The sequence below is a fragment of the Manis pentadactyla genome, chromosome 15 (assembly GCF_030020395.1).
Source record: "Manis pentadactyla isolate mManPen7 chromosome 15, mManPen7.hap1, whole genome shotgun sequence".
In the NCBI taxonomy this organism is placed as follows: Eukaryota; Metazoa; Chordata; class Mammalia; order Pholidota; family Manidae; genus Manis; species Manis pentadactyla.
Window position 1 is genome coordinate 59,199,077 of NC_080033.1, and position 25,909 is coordinate 59,224,985.

The following is a 25,909-nucleotide window of genomic DNA, read 5'->3' on the forward strand; positions in this document are numbered from 1 at the left end:
TCCTCTAGAAAAAGAATCTGTTATCATCTGAGGAAGAGATGGTGAGAATCAGCATATTAAAGCTGAAAGAAACTTTTAAGGTGGATCTGAATGGAAAGGGTCCATAATTGAAGAGAAAACACTGGAGACACAGGTCCAAACAGACTCCTAGGAAGTCCCAATACCAGAACAGATTCAGGGGGAGTCCCTGGGGGGTGGGGACCTCCTCACTCATCCTGGGACACCTGTGTGTGCCAGGTGTCCTTCACCAGGTGTCACTTGCTTTTAAATTAGAAGGTTGGGCTGGACTTGTGGTTTTCATCTCCTCCTGGCCTCATTTTCTGATCTAAAGGACTTGCAGGTAAGTTTGTGACCAAGGTCACGGCCTGTTAGTAATAAAGTCGTTAACTAGAACCTTAGTCTTTTTCCTGTTCTGTTGCATCCTGACCCCAAGTCTGCAGAGATCACACACCCAGCTTACTTCTCTCTCCAGAGCAGGCAGACACCTTCTCCAGGCCCTTCGACCTGGGGCCAAGATTAGAAGCCTTCCCAGGCAAGCAACCAGAAGCCCTATCATCTTCCTCCACAGCTGTGAAGTCAGTTTCCATCTGCATTCCCAATAAAGGTGGTTAGAGGTAAAAAGAATTGAAGTAGTGGTGGTAACCGGTTCTGGCTCACAAAGCCTGGCTTCCCAACTCACCCAGAACATTGACCTAAGTTTTAACTTACATTGAGCTATAACATGGGAATTCCAATTCCAGGAACAGAGAGAAAGAGAGCGGAGCCAACAGCCAGCAGCATGAGCCAGGCACCCAGGGGGTCGCGCTGAGCTCTGGGCTAGTATCACCCTGCTTCAGTCCCAAGCCCATCGGTGACTGCGCCCCAGCACAGAACCTTGCAACCTGCACACCTGGCAGAAGCCAACCCTAGGGAATCACGCAACAAGGAACATAGGTGACACAAAGAACCAGATATCCCAAAAGCCAGCTCAGTGGACTTAGGCTACTTAACAGAAAAGACTCGTGATTCCAGCGTTAGGTCATCTTTTACCTGAAAATCAATCAATAAGCAACATTTCACTCCATTTTTGTTAATACACAGCGACCCCCTGCCCACCTCCCTCCAACTTCTGGGCTGCTGGCTGGCCTTGCCCTGCCTATCAGCTTCAGGAACAGCTGGGCACCTCAGGGCTTGGTCCACCCACTGCCCCAGGCCATTGTCCTTCCCTGTCGGCTATGTCCCACCCTGCCAACCTGGAGGTGCTGCCTTAAGGCAAGCTAAGGTTCTAGGAGGATCCACCTAAGGAAAATCCATCAGGTCAGGGTCCTGCCCGTCTTCTCTTTAGTATGTGGTTTAGGGTGGTGAGGGAAACGGGAACAGTCAGAAATGCAATGACATTTTACAAACAATAAATTTATTTCCAAATCCTGAATTATAACCAAATTACAATTCCCTCTAGGTCTATTTTGCCGCTTTACACATGAACTTTAAAAAACATAGTCATGGCCAAGTCTTTTATACAGCAAGTGTCCAGGGACAGTTTTCCTGGCGGCGACGGGTCCAGCCACTTCCCGAGCGGCTCCTCGGCTGCTCTGCCCCGCGCCTGCGCTGAGGCGCTCCTACTTCCTCCACTGCAGAGCTGGGCCTCAGCAGCACTTCCCCCAGGGGCCCAGACGCACACAGGCGACAGGTCTGTCAGGACGCCCGGGGTGTGACTCCAGAGCTGGCTTCCATCCTTTGCAAGGACAGCCTCAGCTCATAGCCCAAAGCGGGCTGGGGTGCGGCGAGGGGTCGTGGGTTCCCCTTGCTCTTTCCGACCTGGGGTGTAGATCTTTGTAGACCTGGAGGCACAGAAAGAGGGGTCGGGAATCACACCGCTATTCACTCCAACCAGAACACACTGTAGGACCTGGGGTTTCTGCCTGGTGTGTCAGCAGGCTTTGGGACAGGAAGGGTCTTCTTCCCCCAGCACGCTTCTACTCCCCAGGTCCCCATTCATGATGGGGAGCAGAATAAGACTCCGCCTCACTCTGATATCCACTAAGGACTGCTGTGAGAGAAGATTTTTTAACCACTCCTTTTATACCCCATAGGTGAGCTACGGAGGTAGCCTTCCGTCCACCTCGGCAGGCCACCACTCCAGCTGTGCAATGAAGAATCTAGCTAGCCTTTGTCCCCGGTTCCTGGGGGGCAATCTCTAAACCCTTGGGATTTTCTGAGGGATGGGAGTGTCTGTCATTCACGGTGGGCCCCTGGACCACACCTGAGAGCCTGCACTAATGAGATGACTCAGGATTAGGGCTGGCTCTGCCAGAAAGACTGACCATGGGGTCAGAGGGCTGTGCGTGGAACCAGCCTGGTGCCAGCCCAGCCTCTGGGGAGAGAAAGGGGTCTGGACATTGAGTTAATCACGTGGGTTTTGATTCAGTCATTCGTGGCTATGTAATGAAATCCCAATAAAACTCTGGACACTGAAGCTCAGGTGAGCCTCCCTGCTTGGCAATGGTCTGATACCCTCTCACACGTCAGTGTGCTAAGAGGGTAATGTGGCCGTGCGAACAATGGAAACTTCGCCTTTTGGACCCTCCCAGAACTCTCTAGGCATCTCTCCCTTTGGCTGTTTCTGATTGTATCCTTTGGCTACAATAAACTGTCTTTTTAAATATCGTACTTCCCTGAGTTCTATGAGTGGTTCTGACAAATTATCAAATGTGAGGGAGTCCATGGGGTTCCCCAAATTTGTAAGAGAAGTGAGAGTGTCTGAACTTGCGGCCAGTGTCTGAAGTGAGGGCAGACCCGTGCAGGACTATGCCCCCACCCCGAGAGGTTCCACCCAATTCTGGAGCAGCAGACACAGGCGCTCCGCCCTCCTCAGTGAAGCTGGAACCACCGCAGACCCTCAGTACAACAGAACAAATGATGACTGGGGGTCAGGGATGCACCACAGCCCCTTGCAGATGGGTCTGGAACCCCTCCCATGTCCCCACATGACCACAGTCAGCTTGTGTCACCAATTCACGACACATTCAACGTCTTTTCCATCACGATCCTGCCTTGGGGCCTGGCTGGCTTCTCAGGCTGGTCCCTGGGGCCTCCCAGGGGCCGGCTCCATCCTGGCCAGAGTCCCAAGGCTGACGCTCACCTGACACTGCCCAGGGGGCTGCGCTTTTCCTGCTCCTGCCGCCGGGCTCGCAGCTGTTCCTCAGCCAGCGCCATCTCCTCCTCCATGGCGGAAGCCTCCTCTTTGGCCCGCCGGCGGTTCTCCTAGAGAAGGGTGAGAGAGGTGCTGAGGACCGCTGGGGACAGGCAGGTGAGGCAGCCTCTACACCCACCTTCCCGCTGCAAGCCAGGCGCTGTGCAGATGGCGACGGCGCGCAGAGGCCACTGCCCCAGCACCGAAGCCATCTTTCCTCCTGAGGCTGAGGCTACTTTTCCCACTGACTCAGGACAGACACTGCATGACTCAGTCCTAACTCTGTCACCAATGGATCCCCCAGGCAAGCAGAACCTCCACGGAAAGTGAAAGATCCTTACCTGCCGAGATTTTCCTGCCTGTTTGACGCTGTAGAACATGGGGCCCAGCTCTGCTAGCCACTCTCCATCCACAGCAGTCACACACTGCATGTACTCCTGCAGGCAGAAGGGCCAGTGTCGTGTTCACAGCCGGCCAACGCTGTCCCTCCCAGCACCACTCCACAGTTAGGTGTGTGCAAAGGGCCCTCCCCCCAGCCCTGTGAGGCAGAAAAAAGGCAGGGAAGACCGGACAATGGAATTTTATTCCTTTCTCACATCCAGATTCCTCCAAGCTGGAAAAAATGCCCCTCAGTATCCCTCGAAAAACCCTTCTAATGACACCAAGAGGAATCGCTCATCCCAAGCCACATGTAGGAAAGAATCCTACTGGCACAGCCGAGGCCCCTGTAACCTAGAGGGTAGAGGTTACTCTGTGCAAGCTTCCCAAGACCCCAGATGAAAACCGTCAGCTCCCCACAAAGCAATACAGGTGCCTCAAGTCTCCCGGGTGCAAAGTTCTTCCCAGAGGGCAGGGAAGGGTTACAAAGGCCTGGCCCAGGCAAGTGGGACTGCCTCATAACAGCTGTCTTGGAAAAGACTCACCTTGGTCGTCATGACCAACTCATGATACACTATGTAGTCCGGAGTGTAGCCCATTCCAAAGAGGGAGCTGGTGGGGTGCAAGTGGCAGGGCATCCCTGTCCGGATATTCACATACTCCCCGATTCCCTAGGGGGAGACACGACAGGTGGCCACGTCAGGAGGATGCTGCTCATTTGGGCAGCACCCCATCCCTTACAGCACTGTCTGCCCACATTTGCAGAACTGTGCAGCAGGAAAGGAAGAACTTTGTGCTGGTATAAGTATCAGGCCTGGGAGAGGCCACAGGGCCACCAGGCTCCTCTGGGCTCACCTTGAGCTTGGCTGCCTGGTGGAAATAGGCAGCACAGATACACTTCCTGACGACGTCCCAGTCAGTGCCACACGAGGCCAGACTCATCCGCTGCTGCACCATGATGTCCTTGAGCTGAGCCCGCACCTCCCGGACCTGGAGCAGGGCAGGGTGGGCAGGCAAGGCTGGAGCCCTCCTTTCCCACCTCCCACCCCACCCCAGCAGCCTGCTTATATGGACCACGGCCCCCACCTTCCGCATGGCCTTGGCGTGGATGAAGTGATCATTACACCAGATGGTGGAGTAATTATTGTTCTTCCACTGCAGGTAGACATTGAGGTACGTCAGATGATCGCTCTCGGGAACAGCGAACTTCTCCCGGATTTGATCGCTCTCCTCTTCCCGGCCCTGAGAGGACAGAAGGGCTTTACTCTAAGGAGGCAGGGAGTCCAGCTCTGCGGAGAAGATGCAGAGGTACTCACCCTGTCACCCACCAACACATGTAACAAATATGTCAATATGCTGCCCTAACAATGTAGGGAAAATAGTTCATGACAAAATATGTATTCTAAAAGGTGAGGGTTCAGGCACAACCATACTAGAAGATGAAATATGCTTTTGTAAATTTTCCAAAGTACAACCTGAGAGCCATTGATCTAGCCCATCCTTTCCCCTACCCAAGCTGCTTAACAGAAAAGAGCAAAACGATTCTTTGGACACTCTGACTCCTGCCCCTCCATCCAATTTTAACACCAGAAAGAGAAACTACTCCCCTCTCTAATCCTTCCTCAAGCCCACAAACAGCCCAAGGCTACTGAGCAGAGAGCTGGACACCATCCCCCCACCTTCGGTCTGTAGAAGATGGCCGGGACCGAGAGCATGGAGACAATGAGCAGGATTTCGGAGCTGCAGCCCATGTCACAGGACACAATGAGCATCTTGGACAGGGCTGGGTCCAGTGGGAACTCCACCATCAGCCGCCCCGTGGAGGTCAGACCACCTAGGAGAGAGGAGCAGATATTCAACAGACACAGCGGAGCCAAGAAGGAGAGACCCTAGTGGCCAGAGGCCGCAGCACCTGTGTTGTCCAGGGCGCTGAGGATCCAGAGCTGGTACATGGAGTTGAGCATGTTGTCCTCGGGAGGCGGGTCCATGAAGTGGAACTGCAGCAGGTCCTGCACACCGAGGGACTTGAGCAGCAGCACCACATTGGCCAGGTTGGTCCTCTGGATCTCGGGCACCGTGGTGGTCAGGAGCTCATTCTTGTAGGCACTCTGGGTGTACAGCCTGCCAGAGAGAAGACCAGGGGAGTGCCGCGGCCCCTACCGCCTCACTGCCCAGCCGCGCCCCTCCGACATGCTGGCCGCCTGCGCCGTCCCTGCGGGGGGACCGGGGCTATCTCCCAGAACAGCCAGTACAGGTGAAGCCACCAGCAGGGAGGAGAATTTCTCATTTCTTCCCCCGACCTCCAAATTTCCCTTTGAATCATGAACTTCCACCTATTCAAAATGCAGTCCTGCCAATCCATTCTTCTGCTGAAATTCCCTATACATCTGTCTCACTTCTGGAACCAATGACCCTGGGACTAGAATTATGGCTGGATATTATTTTCTTTATATTTGTGTGTATTTTCTGAATTTCTATAGTGAGTATGTTATTTTTTAATTCAGGACAAACAAAAAGAGAACAACTGAAAAAGTTAAAAAGAACCAATGAGGTAATGTGTCCCGTACTGTCCTCTGCAGGGAGGCACGCTGTAATCATTGGTCTTCCACTGCAGGGAGCTTCAGCCTAGGTCTGCCTAAAACCCAAGGCTGCCCAGACCTCAGAGCTGCCTGGAAAGGCTTCTTCTTCCACCAGCAGCTATGAGAAGAGGACCACTGAGTGGCAGCCCCGACATCGGTCCCCCGCCTCAGGGCTCAGCTCCAGGGCCGGCCCCCCTCTGCTGGATCACAGTCCGATCCCCCCGCCCCAGCCCAGGCTCCACACTCGGCAATCCCAGCGCTGCCCCAGGAAGCAGGCTAGCACAGGGCTCCTACCTGAAACACTGACCTGGGCCCGTCCTGCCGGCTCGCCCCGACCGCTGGTTGGCATTGGCCTGGCTGATGGGATAGATCTGCAGGGCATCCATGCCAATTCTGGGATTGAAGACCTAGAAAGAGGGCAACAAAAAGCTGATTAAGGACACAGTGAGGGATGAAATGGCGGCAGCCTTGAGACAAAGACAGACAAACCCTGGTTGCTACAGTATCACAAGCAAACTATTTAGTGATGCAGGCAGCCATCCTTTTAAAGCCAGGGAACTCAAGAAATTTCCCCACAAATACCAGCTCTGTGATCTCTACTGAGTTATTAAATCACGGACCTCACAGAGTTTTTGTCACAAGGATTAACTGAATCAAGTACATGGCAAAATCAGCACTCAAATGTTAGCCTCTTAAATACCACCCAGACCTCCGTGTGCATCCCTCATGGGCTGAGGACGCCAGGCCTGCCTTCCCACTGCCGAAGCCGAGTTCGCTTTGGGGGAAGGCCCAGGGCCCCAGCGACTGTGTCTTCTCTTACCTTCAATTTACAGTAGCCAGAATCGATGACAAACATGATACCATCGACAGTCAGAGATGTCTCAGCAATGTTTGTGGCAACGATACACTTCCGAACGCCATCTGGAGCCTAGAGTCAGGCAGGACGTGCAGGGAAGGCGGGCTGTAGGGCCTCAGGCAAGAAAGACTCCACAGTGGGAAGTGCACCCCACCCCTGCCAGAGAGTAACTGCTCTCTCTCTCCTGCCCTCCTTCGCAGGAATCTGAGGAGACCCAAAGGTTGGGGACCCAGAACAGACATTCTTGCTGTCACACCTTCTGGAAGATTTTGGCCTGAAGGTCAGAGGGCAGCTGGGAGTAAATGGGCAGCACGGCCAAGGCAGGTGCATTCTCCAGCTCCTCCAGATGTTCCACAATCTGGTCTGAGGTCACCTGAGGGCACAGACAGGAGCCGTGAGACACCAGAGACCCAAACTCTCATGTGCAGGATACACCCAGTCATCACACCGTGACCAACACACGCACCTCAATGTCCTCTTGGCCCGGCATGAAAATAAGGATGTCCCCAGGGGCTCCTGACAGGTGCACCTGTAAGGACTGCTTCACGGCGGCCTCCACATAGTCCTCCTGTGGGGTCTGCAACACCAGCCAGGGACAGGGACACCCTCAGAGGCAAGTGCAGAGCACCCCTCTGGGAACCAGCAGCCACTCACTAGTCAGGGGCTCAAGCCAGCAGTCGTTCAGGGCTGCTGCACCTGTGGATGGCCTGGCTGCCTTCCCTGAGCACCACACTTCCACTCCCAAAGAAATAATAAAACAAAACCTCCCCAGAGCACAGTTCTCTGTCTCTGAGTCCTGGAGCTGCAGGCTACCCCAGCCTCCCCACAGCAGCCACAAAACTTTTCCTAACTCAGTACCCTACCCCATGCCCTCCAACAGAGGTCAGGGTCAGGTCAAAAAAAGGAGACCTCAGTACCTTGCTGAAGAGGATGTCAACAGGGAAAGTACGACCAGGGATATAGAAGATGGGAACATTCCCAAAAAAGGCAGCAAATTTCTCTGCATCCATAGTGGCCGAAGTGACAATGAGCTTCAGGTCTGAACGCCGAGCCACCACCTAAGGAGGGAGGTTGGTCAGAGGCTCCCCCACGGGCTGGGATCCCTGAGCTTCCACCCTCCAGTCACTCCAACATTGCTCCCAAATGAAACAGAAACCAAAGCCGACAAACTGGCACATTCAATTCACCACAGTCCTGAAGGTAGAACCCACGGAGCCACAGCCAAGAAAGGCGTGAGTCACTCAGTGGCGCGAGGACAGGGTAAGCTACACCGCCAGGTCTGAGGCCGGCAAGCTCCGGCCTGTCAGAGACCCCGGCCCGCCTGGAGCACCTGGGTCACCAACTACTGGCGGCACTGGTCAGAGCGATGGGCACAGAGGGACTGGCCCCACAGCCCTCACCTCCCGGAGCAGCCCAAAGAGCACGTCGGTGTTGAGGGAGCGCTCGTGGGCCTCGTCCATGATGATGGCGCTGTAGTGATCCAGATCCGCTTCCCGGAGGGACTCGCGCAGCAGGATCCCATCAGTCATGTACTTGATCAAGGTGTTTTCTGAAGTACAGTCTTCAAAGCGAATGGCATAGCCCACCTGGAGGAGGGGAGAGATGGCTCAGGAGACCTCTAGCACAGCCCACACCGGGTCCAGGCCTTAGCAGTTCGGCTCAAATGGACGGAAGCTTCCAGGTAATAACTACAGGCTCAGCCCTCATGGCCACTCACCTCCTCACCAAGACTTCCCCCCATCTCTTCACTGACTCTCTTGGCCACCGACATGGCGGCCACACGCCGGGGCTGGGTGCACCCAATCATCCCATAGTCCGTGTAACCGTCTTCATGCAAGTACTGGGTCAGCTGTGTGGTCTTACCGCTCCCTGTCTCCCCGACAACAATCACGATGCTGTTATCTCTACAAGGGAGAGGAGGCAAAGGGAGAGTCGGCCAGAGTGAGGCCACCTCCGAATGTCCAACCCCCACATCTGGCTGTCTAAGAAGCACGCCTGCTTAGCGAGGACGGTTTCCCCGGGACGACAGCTCCCAGACCGAGACACCACAGGGAACGTCCAGGAGACAGTGAGGTTCAAACAAGTGAACGGCAACAAAATGATGCCATCTTGTTTGCTTTATGCAAAGTCGCCCAGGGAACCCAGGTCAGAGACAAAAATTCTTTCCCTTTTCCATCAGATGTAAAGCCCAAAAGGAAAAGAGCTATTGAGTAAACACAGGAGACGAAGGAAACCCCTGATCCAATGCTGGAGCTCCAGGCCGAGCGGCGGATTACCTGATAATAGTGAGCAGTTCCTGCTGCACAGCAAAGATGGGCAGGTACTGCCTCTGCTCCAGAATCGACTTCTTTTTTGCGAATTCACTGCTGGCTTCGCTTTTTTTCTTCATGTGATCTGCAAACTTCTGCTCTGTCCTGAGAACACACGGCAGCCTAAGCACCCCACACGATCTCCCACATTTTCCTTCCTGACTGGGTCACTGCCCTTCCTCCTTCACCCAAGACCACCACCACTTCAACAAGGTGCGGCAAAGCTTTGGGACACTAGAGCAGCCAAGTATTCTGGGCTGTTTCTTTTCTCCTCAGGCCTAAGGGACCAGAACAACTGTCTGAGAATCCATCACCCATACATAGCCAACACCCCCGGGGTCAAACAGAGCTGAATATGACTCAGAGGAGTTACAGATCAGCAAGTGGGCAAATCCTCTCCCCCACAAAGGGTTTGACCAGAAGAGTAGCTAAGCCAGAGGTCATCACCTTGTCCGGAATACTGTTGGGCAATTTTGGCACAACCTTTAAAGGGCTACAAGCGGGAGTCACAGTCGCAGAGTCAGGGCCAAGGTCAGACCTCCTCCCTCCTCTAGGCAGGAAGGCATAGTCTGTAAAGCTTTATTTTCAAAGAACTGTGAGACCAATCCCTTTAATATTTACCTACAACTTCTACTGAAAGCACTCAAATAACTGACGCGTGTATACATCCCAAGACTCAAAAGCACTGTGTAATTTTCCCAAGACCACATAGCAAAAGAGAGCAGCTCAGCACTCCTGGGGCCGGGCAGTCCCCACCCAGCCCTCCCCCAGGAGACTCGTGGTTAGATCCACCCGTGCTCTGTCAGGCTTCCTATTTCTAATTGCACAGTCATTCTTAGCTAGCTAATAATTAGTGCCTAAGAGAATAAATTCACTAGGGACCAACAAGGGCTGATCAATACCACCAACTTCTAATTCGGCCATTGCTCACAGGGGTTCAGAGAATTAGTAACTCAGTGACAGTTCAGTAGGACATCAGAGTCCAGCCACCTACCCTATGTGGGAATCCCAATGAGCAGTTACCCAACATCTGCTTAAATACCTCTATGAACGGGGAAGTCACTACCTGATAAGATAACACTATTTTTGAACCTCTGTGAAAAACTGGATGAACTGAAATCTAAAGAAGGCACATCCCGCCTTCCTGCACTGAACTCCTGAGAAGCACTTTAGCAGAGTGGCTACCAGAGTGGGCTCCAAAGCTAGATTGTTGGGTCTTATCCTGATGCCATTTACTAGCTGGGGGACCTCACCCCTAACCTCCCTGGGCCTCATTCTCCTCCCTCAGTGAGCAAGTATCTGTGAGGTGTTCAACACTCTCTGGCACAAAGGAAACCCCTACAGTAGCAGGGGCGACAGTAGGAAACATCTAGAAAAAGTTGAAGATGGTTTAGGAGGGAGACCAGGAAGAAGGGACCAGAAGACACCAGAAGACTCAAAGTGCCATCAGTGCTCTTCGCAAGCCATGAACTCTGACGGTTCCTCTGCGAGTGCCCTTGAGGGCCCCAGCCTTCGGAGACGGCCCACTGTCGGCGAGACTCCTACCGGTAGTCCACTTTCCCGTCCTCTGTCAGAGCCTTATCTGGCTCCTCCTCTTTTTTCACACCCATTATATCTCCCAGCTTGGTTCCAGCCAGCTCCCAGTGCTTGTGTTGAGCCTGAAAAGGACATGGAAAGCAAGTCAGCTCCACCTTGCTCACAAATGTGTCGCTGGGAACCCGAGCTGCCTGACAAGAGGCTTCACCTAGCGGGTGGTAACCCCGGCAGGCAGCAGTGGCACCAAGCCGCACGCACCAAGCCGCACACCCCAGGCCTCAACCTCAAGCTCCCACGTCACGCCCTGTGCTTGTGTCTACAAAGGCGCTGGTGGAGGGAAGCAACGCCCTCCTCCACGGGCTGATTCTTGTTCTGTGAGTGTCCTCTACCTTCTATAGGAACCCTACCTGAGATCCAATCAGATTTTAAAAAGGAGAAAACCAAGGAAGCACACAGAGCCCCCCGGCCCCAGGAGACCAGAAGCCCACCTTCCTGCGCTCCTTCTGCTCGCGGTGCCTCCGCACCGTCTGGCTGCCCTTGCGAGCTATGACGGCCAGGTCCGAAGTGGCGTCCTTGACTGGAATTACAGGCTCTGGCTGCGGCGGGTTGGGGAACAGAGAAACTCCCATCATCCCTGGCCTCCACGAGAAGGCCCACTGCATGGCCGCCCTAGTCAGTGAAAGGGGTCGCCGCCCTGCCGTGGTGGGGACTTGTTCCCTCGCCTCCCCCTTCTTTCTTTATGAGGTCTTTCTGAGCTCTCTTCTCTCAGGCCACAGAGGAATCTCACCTGCTTAGTGAAGACGATGCGCCCATCCAGAAAGGGGGGCACCAGGTTGTGCACCATCAGATGCACCTTAGCTGCACTGTCCTCTTCGAAGTCCTCGTCCACCTCCAGCCGCTGGACGACCCCACTGGTGAGCATGCGGTTGGCCTCCCAGCGCTCATTATCCTGTGAGGACACAACAGGGGCCACGCTCAGACTGCACCCACAGGCCATCCTGAAAGGCCACCAGGGAAGACCACACATCAAGTCTAGAGAGAAGGGTCATGGGGCTACAGAGGTGGCACTGGCCTCTCCACCCTGCAGCTCCTTAGACAGAAGAGCTGCTGATCCCAATCACCTGCTTTTTCCAAGAAGCAGCACTCTCTAAGTCAGAACCTCTGTGTGGACATACAGATGGTGACTGTCCCCAAGCCCCACTCAGAGGCAAAGAACACACAGACCCCTGAGCCAGGCCCCACCCTACCAGTTCCCATCAACAGCACCCGGAAAGGAAGGGCTTCAAAAGAGGGAAGTCAGGAGTTGGGGTTTTCTCCTAAGCTAGTGGAAGGTTCCACACCCACTCCTCCACCTCCAGAGGCATCGCTACATCTGGTACCTCAGCAACGGGGAGACAAGCTGTGCCGTCCTCACAGGCACGTGACCCGCTGCTTCTCCCGCATGCCCCCAGCTCCAGCTGAACCTGCCCCAACCACTGCAGGCAGCCTCACCTCGTTGATCTGTCTCCGCTGGGCCGAAATGCGCTTCTGCTTCTGTTTGTGAAGATGCTGCTCCCGCCGCCTCACGTAGTCCTCAGAGGAGCAGGCCAGGGGGTTATGGAACTCATCATATCCCTCATCCATCATGTACCAATCCCGGTCAGCTTGCTGCAGCACGTGAGACGAGGCAGTGAGAACAAGGGGCAGATGGTTTATGCACAAGACATGGTCCAAGGGGAGGAGATGTTTGGTAAGGCGTCACTGGCGCGGTGGAGCAACCCTCGCGAGAGGTGCAGGAGCGATCACCCGCTCCAAGATGAGCCTTCTGGAGAGCTGCAGGGCCAGCTGTATACACTAAGCCTTTAAATGGCTGATTATGACAGCACTTCCCAGATGTACCGCGTGGTGGCACCAACACAACTGACCTTAGGTCTGACCTGCACTAGGTGGGACGTTTCCCCTGCAGCCTGGGCCTCTGGAAAGAGATTCCAGGGCTTTGAGACATAACAAGGCTCAGCTTCCCTGAAACTGTCCAGTGTCAACTGCCCGCATCAAAGTCCAGTTCCACCACAGCATCACTCATGTCCTTGTACTCTGACACCTCCTGTCGCCCACCCACCTATAGAGGCCTCATTTGGTCCCTCCAAGGTGTCAGGTTTTTACCCTCTGGTCATCCTCCCACTGCTGCCGTTCCTCTTCTGTGTCAAATGAAATTCCTTCTTCGCCCTCCTCACGGCGTCCTGCAGGGGAACATGTAGCAGGTGAGTCCACACAACCCCAGCTTCTCTCCAGTGGCCACCAACAGACTGCAAAGCCACACAGCTCCAGAGCTCTGTGCAGCCTCACTGGAATGAGCAGCCCTGCTTCACTGCCTCCTACCTCCACCGGCCTTACCTCGGCCCCTGGACAGACGGGGCGTGGAGCCCAGGTGTCTTCTGTCATCAGCCCACTCATTGTACTTGTAGGATGGGGTTGGCAGAGGTGTGTCATCTGAGTACCTGCTCCTCACAGACCTGGAAAACAGCAGAGTCAGTATCACCAGCAGTCACTAAGCTGAGCCATGTTCCCAGCCATCATCTGCCCTCCCAGCCCAGACTGCTCTGCCCTCATCAGGCCCGCCCTCTGCCACCCACCCAGAGAAACTGGGCTGTTCCACCCAGAACATCACCTATCCCTATCGCGGCTGGACAGCCGATGGCTCCGCTCAGAATCCCGATAGGAAGGTGTTGGGGAGGGCGATTCCCACTGAGAGCGCCTTGAGGAGCCGTAGCCACTGTCCTCTTCCTCCCACGTTGACCTTGAAGGGGTGGCTGCATCTGAGGCCACAAAAGACACATCCACAGGATGTATCCAATTTAACCAGCACATGATTCTACAACTACTAGCGAAAAGTCAATTCCCAAAATTTCTTTCTTTTACCATTTATAAACTTGTTTTAATGGATAAGATGGTTCTGACAGTTTTTAAAGATACCTGAATTTTAAGGGTTCAGTTCTATAACATTTTAAGGAATATCCTTAAATATCATTTACGCACATTTCATCTGTGCATAACATTTTAACGAATACCCAATTTATCTCTGCAAATGTACCCCTCTGGAATACAAATAATTCTTTTTAATAAATCCTTTTTCTGTTCCCCAGGTCCCTATACTTTCTTGCCATTTGGAAAACTGGACATTCAGCAAAGCAGCCCAGCACCTTAAATCCACTGCAACAAAGAGGTCCAGGGCCTTCCCACATCACTCAGAACCAAGTATTCCAAGAAATTCATGGTGGAATCAGGAATTCTGACTTGGCCCACAACAATCCCACTGAGGATGGGGGTCGCTCAACCTGCCTTTTGTACTTGACCCCTCACAACCTACCTTTAGGTTGGTGTCGCGGGCTCTCTGGTTCATTTCTTCTGCTGCGCTCCGATCCTCCATCTCGCTCCGATCTGCTGCTATGCCTGCTTCTATCCCGTTCATCTGTCAAGAGTCACACACAGAGCTTAGAAAACATGTGCCCCGCCCTAACTTTCACCCGTCTTCACCCTAGAGAAAGGACAGGCCTTCCCACTCACTCACAGGTGCAACCTGCACTGCTCTAATGCGATCCATGGGCTCCTGAAACTCACATATCCCAATTCTTTCAAGGGAAAAATAGTTACTGTCTAGAAAGTTTCAAACTCACAGTAACAGTTATTTTCCTGCAAAAATTCAAAAAAGAATAGTTACAAGTCTATATACTGAATAGCTGTTTAATAGTTACAAGTCTATAAGCTATAAAACTTAAAAACAATACTGAGCAAAGCCAGCATTGATATCCAGTGTTCTGTGTCTAGCCTTGCTCCCTAGCACTGTCCTTTCTCTATCAGCAACACTATTGTAAACTCTGGTTTCTTATACATACTACCCATTATCACCTTTGTCACCCATTTTCATAATAAAAAGAGGACCACACACTCAAGCCAAGCAGCTATGTTGCAAGTAACAGCTCCTAAACTGCCTGCTATTCCTAGTCCCAAGAGGGTCAAAACCAACCAGGCTGACATTATGCAAATAGGGCTCCCGATTACCAGGTGTCATAGAAACTCCTGCAAAAGGAAGAGGCCAACATGTAAATTCAAGTGTTTAACGGGCCACAGGAACTACGCTGGGCAGCTCACCTCTCTCTCTCTTGCGGTCACAGTCTCGGTCCCGCGATCTCTCCTTCCGATCCTTTTCTTCTTTGGATGAGGCATAGACGCCATGTTCTCGTCGCTCCCGCTCTCTCTGCCTACTGCGTTCCCGAAATTCTTCACTCACACCACCAGGGTGGGATGGAGTCTCTACCCGAGCAGGTCGATAATGTCTGAAGCAGGGAGGGTGACTGGTAAAGGGCCCCTCCACAGGAGAAAAACTTGCCCCCAAACCTCTGGCTAGCTGACCTGTCCTTTCCCACTTTATCTCCCTAGAATAGCAGGCTTACATCCAGCAACAACCCGAAGCATAGCTAGGCTCCATCATGTACTCTTCAGTCAGCTGTGAACATTCCCCACAAATCTGAAGAAAATACCAATTCCTATCTACCCTCAACATTATAGAATCATAATAAAATTATAAAGCTCTACATGCCCATCAAAAAAACAGATATAAACACAGGATGTTATTTTCTGGCCTCCACTTTCATTCCCTTTGGGCCAATCCATCCTAACACCATTACCTGTCTTGCCGGCTACTTCGGCCCGCCTGGTCACTGCCCTCCTCCTCAGCATCCCTCTGGTCATCCTTGCTCTCTTCCCAGTCCTTGTAGGAAGAGACTCTGGACTTCTTCTTGTCCTCCCCCTCATCCTTCTCCTCTCTCTCCCTCCGTTTCAGGGAGGCCAACAAGTCCAGTCCCAGCAATGAAGGGCGGGGAGCAGGGGCCTTGAAGACATGCTGTTCACTAGCTGCACTTTTAGTCTTGCAAATCAGACCGCCGACCTGAGAGTCCAGATCAGTGCCTTCCAGTCGATGGATTGAGGCATCCTCTCTGGTGTCTGCCATGACAGGTTCTGGGATTTCTCTAGAAGGAAGGCAAACCAGTTGGTATTGGAAATAAGAGGACAAAAGGCTCGGCTTTGCTATATCCCAGGATAATCGTAGTTACAGGTAATTCAGGGGGTTAACCTCCCCATCAAAAACAGAACTTCTTTAGCTACCTCTTGCCAAGACCTTGCTGCCATGTCACTGACAATCTCAAAAATCCTCCAATTCCAATCCCAACACACATCAGAAATAGCCACACATGCACATACCCAAACACCAGGGTCCAAGAAGATACCACCCAGACTTTATTAAGGAACACTTACTAGAGCATGATGGCATCTATAAAAGTTTAGGGGAAACGCCCCTAGATTTTAGGTCAGAAACCTCAATTAAAATCCAGGCTCTTGACATTTGCTACCTGTATGATTATAAGCAAATAAATTAATCTTTGAATAAGCGTAATTTCTATAATTGTATAGTACTTTTTGCGTTATCTAATCCAGGGAATTACTCTGAGAATCAAACAATAAAGTTCAAACAATAAAGTGTATGCAAAAGCGCTCTGTAACCATAAAGGAGTACATAAATGTAATTGTTATATTATTTTATTTGTTGTGCTCCTCTGTAGTGATTGGGTCGCTTGCCATTTTTTTTCATTGAGTTCTTCTACCTCTCCCTCCCTTTAATCTCCAGATACAGGTAAACTCCCTTTAAACTAGAGATGTTGGTGTATAAGGCTACCATTCATCTGATCCATACATTAGTGACTTATTTCGGAACAGTTGTGTTTTTTAGAAAAGAATTACCTCACAGCAGTCAAAAACTGTTTAAAATAATCCATGTTCATCAAAAATATTAATGAGAAGCACTAGGTTACATGGTGTTTCTGAAAAGTATTTAGTTGACTGTAAGATTTCCTGGCTCTCAACTTGTAACAAACTCCTCTTAACCTTCCATCCACTTAAAACCATCCACCTAAAAACATACACGAATGGATAACTCCTCTCATTCCAACAAATCAATGTAGCAAAGGAACTGTCGGGGAGTAGGGTACCACCAGAATCCTGAGTGTTTTGCCTGGCTCTAATTAACAAGCACAGCTCCATAGAGGATTATTGCCCAAACAGACTAGACATATAGTAATGGACACAGAAACAAGAGGTGCATTGTGAAAAAAAATGCCATCAACAGAAGAAAAAAAGGTAAGCTGCATATTGGTGACATCAGTATGCATATAAGGAAATCCAAATAGGAAGGTAGATATATACAGGTTCTGCTCAGCAGTGGTCTGAACTAGAAAATATACTCCTATAATGCCATTCTATGCAGTTAAGAGAACCTTGTCTGTCTTGTCGATGCTGTACCCAGTGCTTAGCACAATGAACCTTTGATGAACAAATAAATGAATGTAAACTGACAAAAGAACAGGAAGCAAAACATTCCTAAGACAGCAAGGGAAGCTAGTAACAGCATAAGAGGGAGTCTGACAGATGGGGCTTAGAACTAGCTGCTGAGAAGGAATAGAGAGTTAAGGCGCTGGATTCTGGGGAAGGATGAATGGCGAAGAAGCCGCATGCGGTACGAAAAAACAGTGAAGAATGAAACTGGATTGATTCATTCAACAATTATTCGTTGAGTTGCCTTCTGTGAGCCCATCACTGTTCTTGGCAATAGATGAGAGCAGAGAACGAAACAGACAAAACTCCTCGCCCTCTTGGACTTGACACTCTAACAGAAGAGGCAGTGGTATAAATACCACCGTGACAAACACGAGGAAGGCACCAGCCCTACACAGGGAGCCCTGGGCACCAGTCTCCGAGCGGGCTACGGCGGAGGCCCGAGGAAGCGTGAGGACGACCCCCGGCAGCCCCCTGGACCTGAGTGGGGCCGCGCCGGGCGGCAGGATCTGAGCAGGGCGAGGAGCAAGGCCTGGGCCGGCCGGCCGGGCGCAGCATCCCCGGGGCGAGTAAGGCACGTCGGGTGACAGGGCCCGGACTTCACACACCCGGGCCCGGACCCGAGCGAGCGACCGAGAACCGCCGCCTGGAGCCGCCGTGACTGGCGATGGGCGAGTGGGGAGGGAAGAGGAGACACTCACCTCACCACGGCCGACTCTCGGGGACCCCCGTCCCAGATTCTGAGGCTTGGGCGCCAGCACTCCTCGCTGAGACGGCCTCACAGAGTCGGGAGCCACACTTCGAGAGCCGCCATGATTGTCCCATAATACCTTGCACGGCCCCCGCTAGCCGCCCAAGGAGGCCACCCAGAGCAGCCCGGAAACGGCGGCTCCCGGCACGAACGTGCGACAGAACGCCCCGGGCCCGCCAGCCTAGAGCGTCTCCTCCGAGGCTCGGCCCAAAGGCGCTTCCGCGTCTCCTTGAGACCAATCACGCTTAGCCTAAGAGGCGAGAGCCCGCCTCCAATCTGAGATGGAGGAGGGAGCGAGAATGGGGGCGACCGTCTTTCCCAAGGGCGGAAGTGACTCTAGCTTCCGGTTAAAGCCGGGAAAAGTGGGCGGTAACCAGAAGAACCCCTTCTGTTTATTGGACTATTGAGCGGGCGGCGCCCGCGCGCTCATCTACCGCGCTTGTGCATTTTTTTTCCGTTTCCGTCTTCTTAAGGGAACCTTGAGAGTTGCTATGCAACAGCAGGGAGTTGCTTGGGGTTAGGGCTTCTGTGGCCGATGGGACGGAAGAAAGGAGGCGCCAGTGTCTCTACTCTTTGGAGAGAAGGTTGGGGTTGCTGACGGTCCTCAAGTGGAAGAGAGGGAGGTGACTTGTACAAATAAAGTAAGTATCGTCTTCCCCAGCAGTTTTGGGCCAGGAGTGCCCAACCACAGGCATTATATAAAAACTATATATCGAGTGTTTTGGAAAAATAAGGACGCACGGCACCGACGTAAATATAATCACCTGGCCGCTCGCAGAGAACCAGTGGGGGAGTTTGGGGATATTTATTTCCAGTTATTTTTCCATGTAAATATGTACAGATGCATTATATGGGTTTTGTACAAAAGTGGAATTACACTTTATATACTGTTTCATAACATCTTTATCATGAGAACTTTTCATTTGTGAAACGGGCACATGTAACACGATATGTAGTGGCTGTGTAACAGTACTTTGCAGAACTGTACTTTTATTTCACCAATCCCCTATTGATGGCCATTTAGGTTGTTTCTAGGTTTTCACCATTATAAATATGAATAATTTTTGTACATAAATCTTTGTGCGTATGCCTGATTATTAACTAAGAATTAATTCTCAGTTATGGAACTGCTGCTCAAGGAGTACTTCAATTTCCTTTCTAGGAAAGTTTTGCTTTTCTGCATTCCAGAGGGGACTATGAATGCCTGCCCTTTCATTCACAGTCTTGCCATTGTTGTTTGATCTTTTCCAATTTAATGCTATTTATTTATATATTTTAATTTGCTTTTCCTTGCTTACTAGTAAAGCTTAACTTCCCAAATATATTTACTGTCCATTTGTACCTCTTCCTTGGTGAAGTCTCTGTTGGTATCCTTTGCTTTGGACATTTTCTCAGGTGTGATCTCAATTTCTCTCTCCTCCTTCCAATATTTATCCATTTCCCTTGCCCCCTCCCTGTGACAATTTTGCCTTCTGCTCTCTTCCTCCTGTTTTTCAATAACATACAGGAGTTGCTATTCGCTTGAATTCTAGTGGTAGGACTGATCCATCTCCTCTTCGGCTTTCCTTTCCATCAGGAATTTGTTCTTCTGCTCACATTTGATAAAGTCTCTTGTTGCAACCAGATTTCCTGTTTAAAGTATGACCTCTTCCTGGAACAATTTCATTTCCTATATGAAGTCTTATTAATTCATATCTTAAAATGTAACATCACAAGAAAGGGAGGGAGGGAGTAATCCTCCCTTTTCGTAACATTAACCAACTTTGGAACTGAATTCAAAATACCAAGTATCTCAATGGAGTCTCCCATGAATGGACTCAAAAATAAAGCTTTTGATCGAAGAGTTTCTCAATCAATAGGAGCTTATTGTAATAAAAGTAATACTGGACTGAAAATTTGATGGCCTTGTTCTTGTAGCTAAAACTGTAACTATAAGCAAACCAATTTGAAAATGAGGGGGTTAGACTAGGATTTGCTCCTTTCACATCAGTATTTTATGATTTGTGTGTGTGTGTGTGTGTGTGTGGTTTTCATACACACTCTTAATTGATGTTTGCCATGTGATGAGGTGCATTTAGTAAGGTACCAAGAAACCAGGACTCATGATAATACAAATGTTCACCAATAAAAGACTGTTTAAAAGATGTGGTAAATGCGTGAAATTGTATGCTGTTGTGACAAAGGATGTGGGAGTTTTCTATACAGAGATATGGTAAGATCTCTATGTTAGCCAGAGTGCAAATTGTAGAAGAGTGGTAAGATATGTGTGCTGGGCATCTGTCATTTGCCCCTCCAGATCCACTCTTCCTCTGCTGAAGTGCTCTGGGACCAGGAGGCTTGCCTGCCTCTGCTTCTTATTGGAGTCGGCCAGTGGGAACATTAGCAGGAGATCAGAGGGAGGGAGGAGAATGGTGGCATCCCTTAGCTGCAGGCTGACCTATGCAGCAGCCTTCTCCACTCAGCCATCTCAGCCACAGGATTCTGGTAACTACTCCCTCCCATGACTCCTTGAGGCCTAGGGGTGGGAACAGTGTCACTCTGTCACTAGCCCCAGAGTACAGCGCTACACCCTGTTGTTTCTCTACACCTTGCCTTAATGAAAGTGTCTTCAAATAACCAAATTTGAGGATGTCATCTCTTTCCTCATAGAACCCCAACTTACAGAACAAGCTAGGCTATCTTTTGGGTAAGAGTTAGTAGGAATGTATATTTGTATTTTTTTGTGAGTGCATAACAAAACTAGAAGATACATGAGAAACTAATGAGAGTTCCCTGGTGTGGGGAGAAATAGGGCAGTGGGAGCTGGGCTAGATGAGGGGAGACAGAGAGAAGGAGATTTTTCATAGTATGCCTTTATTGTTTCTTTTTAAACTGTGTTCTTACTTGCCACCAGTTTCTGTATTTGGTGGGTTGCTTTTACTTTTCTGATACTACATTGTATGAATCCCTTTTGAAAGAAAAATATTTATTACCTACTCCAAAAATTAATTTCAGGACTGACAGTTGAGAATTAACATTTGGATTCAAGATGAGCTTCCTCTTGCCCAAGCTGACTAGCAAAAAAGAAGTGGACCAGGCAATAAAAAGTACTGCAGAGAAGGTGTTGGTTCTCAGGTTTGGGAGAGATGAGGATCCTGTCTGTCTGCAGCTAGATGATATTGTAAGTGAATTTTTTAGGTAAATACTTTCCTAAAAATCTACGCCTTCTCACTTCAACATCTGCAAAGTGCATGCAAAGGAGCAGGCAGGGCCCAGAGATATAGCTGTTCATTCATTAACACATTTTCACTTAGAGTTGATCATGTGCCTGCCATGAGCTGAACCCCCAAAACTGTGATTATGCTGAACCCCTTCCAGATGTCCTTCCCCACAGCAGCTGTGGAAGCTCAGTTTCACCACCAAGGCAATAGAAGACCAGAAACATTATTAACAAGCATCTGTGAACATTATCTTATTTGGTGCTCACAGCAGTGAGATAATTACTGTTCCCAAAATGGGAGATGAGGTGAATGCCAGGGAGGTCTGGTGACTTCCCAGATACAAAACCACTAAATTGAAGAGCTGAGATTTGAGTTTGTTTTCTCTGCCTGCAAATACACTTGTCTAGTATGCTGCCTGATGAGAATCTCTGATTACACTACACATCTTCACATTGATGAGTAGGGAAGGGAGTATGGGACACAGGAGACTTAATCTGTCACCATTTATTAGAAAGAGAGACTCCTACCCAATGTCTAAGACCTCTTCTCACCATTTCTGCTGCTGCGCAGTGTGGATCCAGTGCAAGAATCCTCATTGTGATTAAAAATGGGTCTGTAATATATGGTAACCTTGGGCCAAGGGGCCAGAGGATTGCAACCCTCAGCTGTAGTGGGAGGGAAGATCACAGAGATCAAGAGTGTAGACTCTGAAGCCAAGCTGAGGTCAAATCCCAGCCTCACTGCTTAGTAGCTGTGGCCAGGGACAGATTCCCTCCCTGTGGCTTGGTCTCCTCACCTATGAAATGGGCACTGCAATGTGCACACCTCCTAGGGATGCACGCAGTAAATGAGTAGTAAGTGTAGAGCACTTGGACAGTCAGTGCCAATTCAGGGTTTGCTACTCTGGTTAGAATTTTGACTTATGGGGATTTTGGAAGGGAAGATGGGGTAATCTCAGTATCTGTAGTTCATATTTCTGAGTGATTTAGTTTTTTCTTTTAAGTGAGCATGGATTTTACAAATCCATTCTTAGCCCAGTAAAAAGTTGCAGAGAAGAAACAGAAGCTACTCTCTTATTTTAACCTGCATCTCTCTCCTCATTTACAGCTTTCTAAGACCTCTTCTGACTTGAGTAAAATGGCCTCTATATACTTGGTAGATGTGGACCAAACTCCAGTTTATACACACTATTTTGACATCAGTTATATTCCATCCACTGTGTTTTTCTTCAATGGGCAGCATATGAAAGTGGATTATGGGTAAGTTAGATTGACATGAAGTCATTATAGCCTTAAAAGTTTCTTTGATCTAAGCAGTTTCAGCTCACCTATTGTCATGCGATAGTGGCTTTGTGAGTCCTGTATCGGTACTGTTTTCTCAATTGATGCACTCAATTCTTTTTTATTGAAATATCATTGATCCACAATCTTATATTGGTTTCAAGTGTACAGCACTGTGTTTCACCAGTTACCCGTATTATTAAATCCTCACCTCAGCTAGGATGCACTCTGATTTTTTTTTATGAAAGACTTTGGTGCAAAATGAGACAATTTCCAGTACAATTGTCAAATTTTAACTGCCTACGTAAGTATGAAAGAATAGTACAGTTTGTGAAGCTTAACCACCCTTTCGTGTAGAAAATACAGAACCTTTTTAAGAGTTTCCCAGGAATTTCATTTAAAACAAAAATATGTCATTGTTCTTAAACTTCTGGGACTGGTCAGCTGCATTTATAAAGCTGTTCCTTCCAGCAAGCTGAGACATGCTTCTCTCTTAGCCAAGTTTCCTGTCTTCTGCCACACAGAGAATTTTGAAATCATTCTTCAAAGATGTCTGTCTCAAGAATATGTAACATGATATCTTTAATGCCTTCCACTCCAGCCAGCCAGCATCCCAATACTTAATATTTATTTTGAATGTACCCATAATTCTTACCATTTTTTACTGTGGCTGAGGTGTTCACTTATCTAGATTGGGTACCTGTTTTGTATTATCTCTTTGCAAGCATGTTACATATTATCTATTTTAAAGCTATTTATTCTCCTAGAACACAGTTGACATAAGCATTAACTTGGTGCAGTCTTTTTAGAGGGTGGTTTTTTACACTACTTACCACCTTAAAAGTGTGTAAAAAATTTTAACCCTGCAGTTTATCTGAAGTGGAAATACTCATGCCAGTGGGCAACACTGGCTGCATGGGTGTTCTTCCCACCATTGTTTAGAAAGCACAGTCCTTAGAAAGAACGTAGGTGTCCACAGAGTAATGCTGGATACGTATCAGTTTCATATGATTGTAGATGTGTGTTTAATGACTTTGAAAGAAAAATGTTACATGTTGAAAAAAAGCACACTGCCAAATAATTTGCGTGATGTGATTCCCATGACTGAAAGAAGAACTGTGCATGCATACACACGCAATCAGAAGGATATACACCAAAATGTGGCCTTTGGCCTCACTAGTAATTTTTTTTCTGAAGTATTTTTAGAGTAAACATACTTGATGTTCGAAATAGTATTTTAAAAAGAGTATCCAACACTCAGAAGTAAAACTGATGAGAACTCAGAGATGATGACTAGTTAACAGGTTTTACAAGTGCCTAGCCAAAAAGAGTAACAACAACAAAGCTGCGCGCACCCCGACGCCCGGGGAATTCTGGTTGATGGTGAGTTGAGAGGTGATTAAGAGTTTTTGAAGGTGAAGCTTTTCACATGATCGGGCCCCCCAACACTACCCCAGGGACCCCCAGCACTGGGTTTAGTTATGTTTCAAATGGACTCTGTAATCACAGATGGACAGTCACTGTCAGGTTTGTGTCTTAAGTCTCCCTGACTGGAAGAAAGGAACGGGGCTGCTATTCCTTTTGTCTATCCTGAAGTAATTACTCAAAGTTCTGAGTGAGACTGTTTGTCTTCTGTGCCGTCTAGGTCTCCAGATCACACTAAGTTTGTGGGAAGTTTCAAAACCAAACAAGACTTCATAGATTTGATTGAAGTAATTTATCGAGGAGCAATGAGGGGAAAACTTATTGTCCAAAGTCCTATTGATCCCAAGAATGTTCCCAAATATGACCTTCTCTATCAAGACATTTAGTAGTCACTCTGATCAGACTTGGAGAGACAGGCCCATCTTGAAGCAGTACCTGAGTCCAGCTCTGCTGCTCTGGAGTCCTTGAGGAACGCCGTCAGCATCCCGGTAGAGAAGAGCTGTGACTGTTCCAGAAAATACCTCCCCAAGTGGCAGACCACGCAGGCCCTGTGGTGCTCGGGGTGCCTAAGTGTGACTCCCCGAGAACCCAGAGCAGTCAAGTCAACTGCTCCATTTCCCCAGTGTGTTGTTTTATATTTCTCTTTATATTGTGCTTTTTCTTTATTCCTTAAAATAATATAGAATTCTTCTTCATATTGGCTAGTACAATTTGATTTAACTATGTTTATTTGACACACAACAGTTCCCGTAAGAGCAAAAAGACTTTCTACCCTGAATGTACGTGCACACCCCCTTCACCTTCACCCTTGCCCATTATCCAGTCCTTGTTATCCCAGTTTCTCTTAGAATACATAATTCTCTACTGATAGTGGACAAGTTTGTTTTATTTTGGAGCCTTACTAGCTAGATTTGTAGAACAGTGTCCTGGTTTGCTCAATTTACTAGCTTTTATGTTATTAAATTGCCTAAGAAGTGAGAACTTGAGCCTTTACTGTCTAGCACCCAATTTGAGCAAAATAGTTAACATACCTTAGTAAACAGGAACAGCTCTCTTCCAGAAGTCAGAGCTGCACCTCTATTTGAGGCAGAAAATTGTACTTCAAGGACTCAACTGGAAAGAGATGTCAGAACTATCAGAAAGAAATATCATCTTTCTGGTATTTGCCTGTTTTAATAACGTTAGGAAGAACTGCTGCTCTTCCAGTGTCTGTTGGCACAACCTGCCACCACTAGGCAAGTCACTGCCTCTCTCTCAAAACCTCATGGACACTACTGGGACTGACTTTCTAGAGTGAGAGAACAGACGCAGGGCCCGAGGGCCGTGTACCAGGCAGCATTCAACCTCCTGGGCAGCTGTCGGCCTCCTGGCCCACAGAGGCCCCGTCTCCACAGTCACTGCTAGTGTGTCCCCCTGGCCAGGTGCTTCTCCTCCAAGCCTTGTCTGCAGGGAGAGGTGACCACCCGACCTGGTTCCAACGAAAGTGGCATAGAAGGAAGGCTGCTGCATGCTTTTCAGTCCTGCACTGATGGAAGGAGAGAGCCACTCTAGGAATAAGACAAAGCAAGGCCCTTCACCACCACCTCCATCTTCTCCTCTCCCCCACTTCCACGCACGGAACTGCAGCAGCCACCGTAGGACCTCCCCACAGCCGGCGCTGGATGAGAAGTGAATGTGCTGAGAACAATAAAGAGCCTGGGCCCCAGGGATGGTTTTGAGCTGCTGAGTGAACTCTAGGCCCGCCTCCCCCAGACTTAAGAATAAAACACCTTCACTCCTGTCACTGCGAGTTGGCTTTTTTGTCACTCACAGTGTAAATCACATAGTATTTGATATGTGATAAATGCTCAGATGCCAGCAAAACCTCAGAACTTGTGTGCATAAAATTCTCATATCCTCTTTCCTCCTGAGGGTTTCTCCAAAGCCCTGATTTGTGTTTTTGTTCCTAACTTAGTTGCTTTCCATTCCACAAGTACTGACTGGGTCCATGCTGTGTGTCCTGTCCTGTACTAGCTGCTTCATAAATTTGAATGGCTCCCAGGTGGGAAAAAGGATGC

At 49.5% G+C, this 25,909-nt stretch overlaps 2 protein-coding genes across 3 annotated transcripts; one reads left to right on the top strand and one right to left on the bottom strand.

Annotated features, from left to right (window-relative positions):
• Positions 1–1,371: 1,371 nt before the first annotated feature.
• On the bottom strand, positions 1,372–18,200 carry DHX38 (DEAH-box helicase 38). Its single transcript, XM_036897678.2, has 27 exons — positions 17,898–18,200; positions 15,495–15,836; positions 14,959–15,143; positions 14,177–14,278; positions 13,478–13,625; positions 13,204–13,322; positions 12,973–13,049; positions 12,322–12,477; positions 11,618–11,779; positions 11,319–11,426; positions 10,840–10,952; positions 9,262–9,399; positions 8,703–8,889; positions 8,386–8,571; positions 7,903–8,043; positions 7,452–7,562; positions 7,242–7,358; positions 6,950–7,057; positions 6,424–6,536; positions 5,463–5,671; positions 5,230–5,384; positions 4,637–4,792; positions 4,406–4,540; positions 4,096–4,221; positions 3,514–3,609; positions 3,122–3,243; positions 1,372–1,820 (listed from the first exon to the last, which is right to left on the bottom strand). Exons 2-27 carry the CDS (start codon positions 15,815–15,817, stop codon positions 1,736–1,738), a joined length of 3,678 nt encoding a protein of 1,225 aa, XP_036753573.1. The 5' UTR covers positions 15,818–15,836; positions 17,898–18,200; the 3' UTR covers positions 1,372–1,735.
• A 210-nt stretch (positions 18,201–18,410) lies between these two features.
• On the top strand, positions 18,411–25,635 carry TXNL4B (thioredoxin like 4B). 2 transcript variants are annotated; one of them, XM_036897653.2, is made up of 5 exons: positions 18,411–18,588; positions 20,244–20,431; positions 20,942–21,107; positions 22,255–22,406; positions 24,073–25,635. In XM_036897653.2, exons 3-5 carry the CDS (start codon positions 20,976–20,978, stop codon positions 24,236–24,238), a joined length of 450 nt encoding a protein of 149 aa, XP_036753548.2. In that variant the 5' UTR covers positions 18,411–18,588; positions 20,244–20,431; positions 20,942–20,975; the 3' UTR covers positions 24,239–25,635. The 2 variants fall into 2 exon arrangements, with proteins under 2 accessions (XP_036753548.2, XP_036753549.2); XM_036897654.2 differs by lacking the exon at positions 20,244–20,431.
• The last annotated feature ends 274 nt before the right edge of the window (positions 25,636–25,909 follow it).

Coding starts and splice junctions, on each gene's coding strand:
- DHX38 (XM_036897678.2), bottom strand. CDS start 15,817: ATGGCAGACACCAGAGAGGATGCCTCAATCCATCGACTGGAAGGCACT. Junction 11,427..11,617: donor GCATCGTCTTCACTAAGCAG/GTGAGATTCCTC, acceptor AACCCGCCGCAG/CCAGAGCCTGTAATTCCAGT. Junction 3,244..3,513: donor AGGCAGGAAAATCTCGGCAG/GTAAGGATCTTT, acceptor ACCCTTCTCTAG/GAGAACCGCCGGCGGGCCAA.
- TXNL4B (XM_036897653.2), top strand. CDS start 20,976: ATGAGCTTCCTCTTGCCCAAGCTGACTAGCAAAAAAGAAGTGGACCAG. Junction 21,108..22,254: donor GTCTGCAGCTAGATGATATT/GTAAGTGAATTT, acceptor CCTCATTTACAG/CTTTCTAAGACCTCTTCTGA. Junction 22,407..24,072: donor CATATGAAAGTGGATTATGG/GTAAGTTAGATT, acceptor TGTGCCGTCTAG/GTCTCCAGATCACACTAAGT.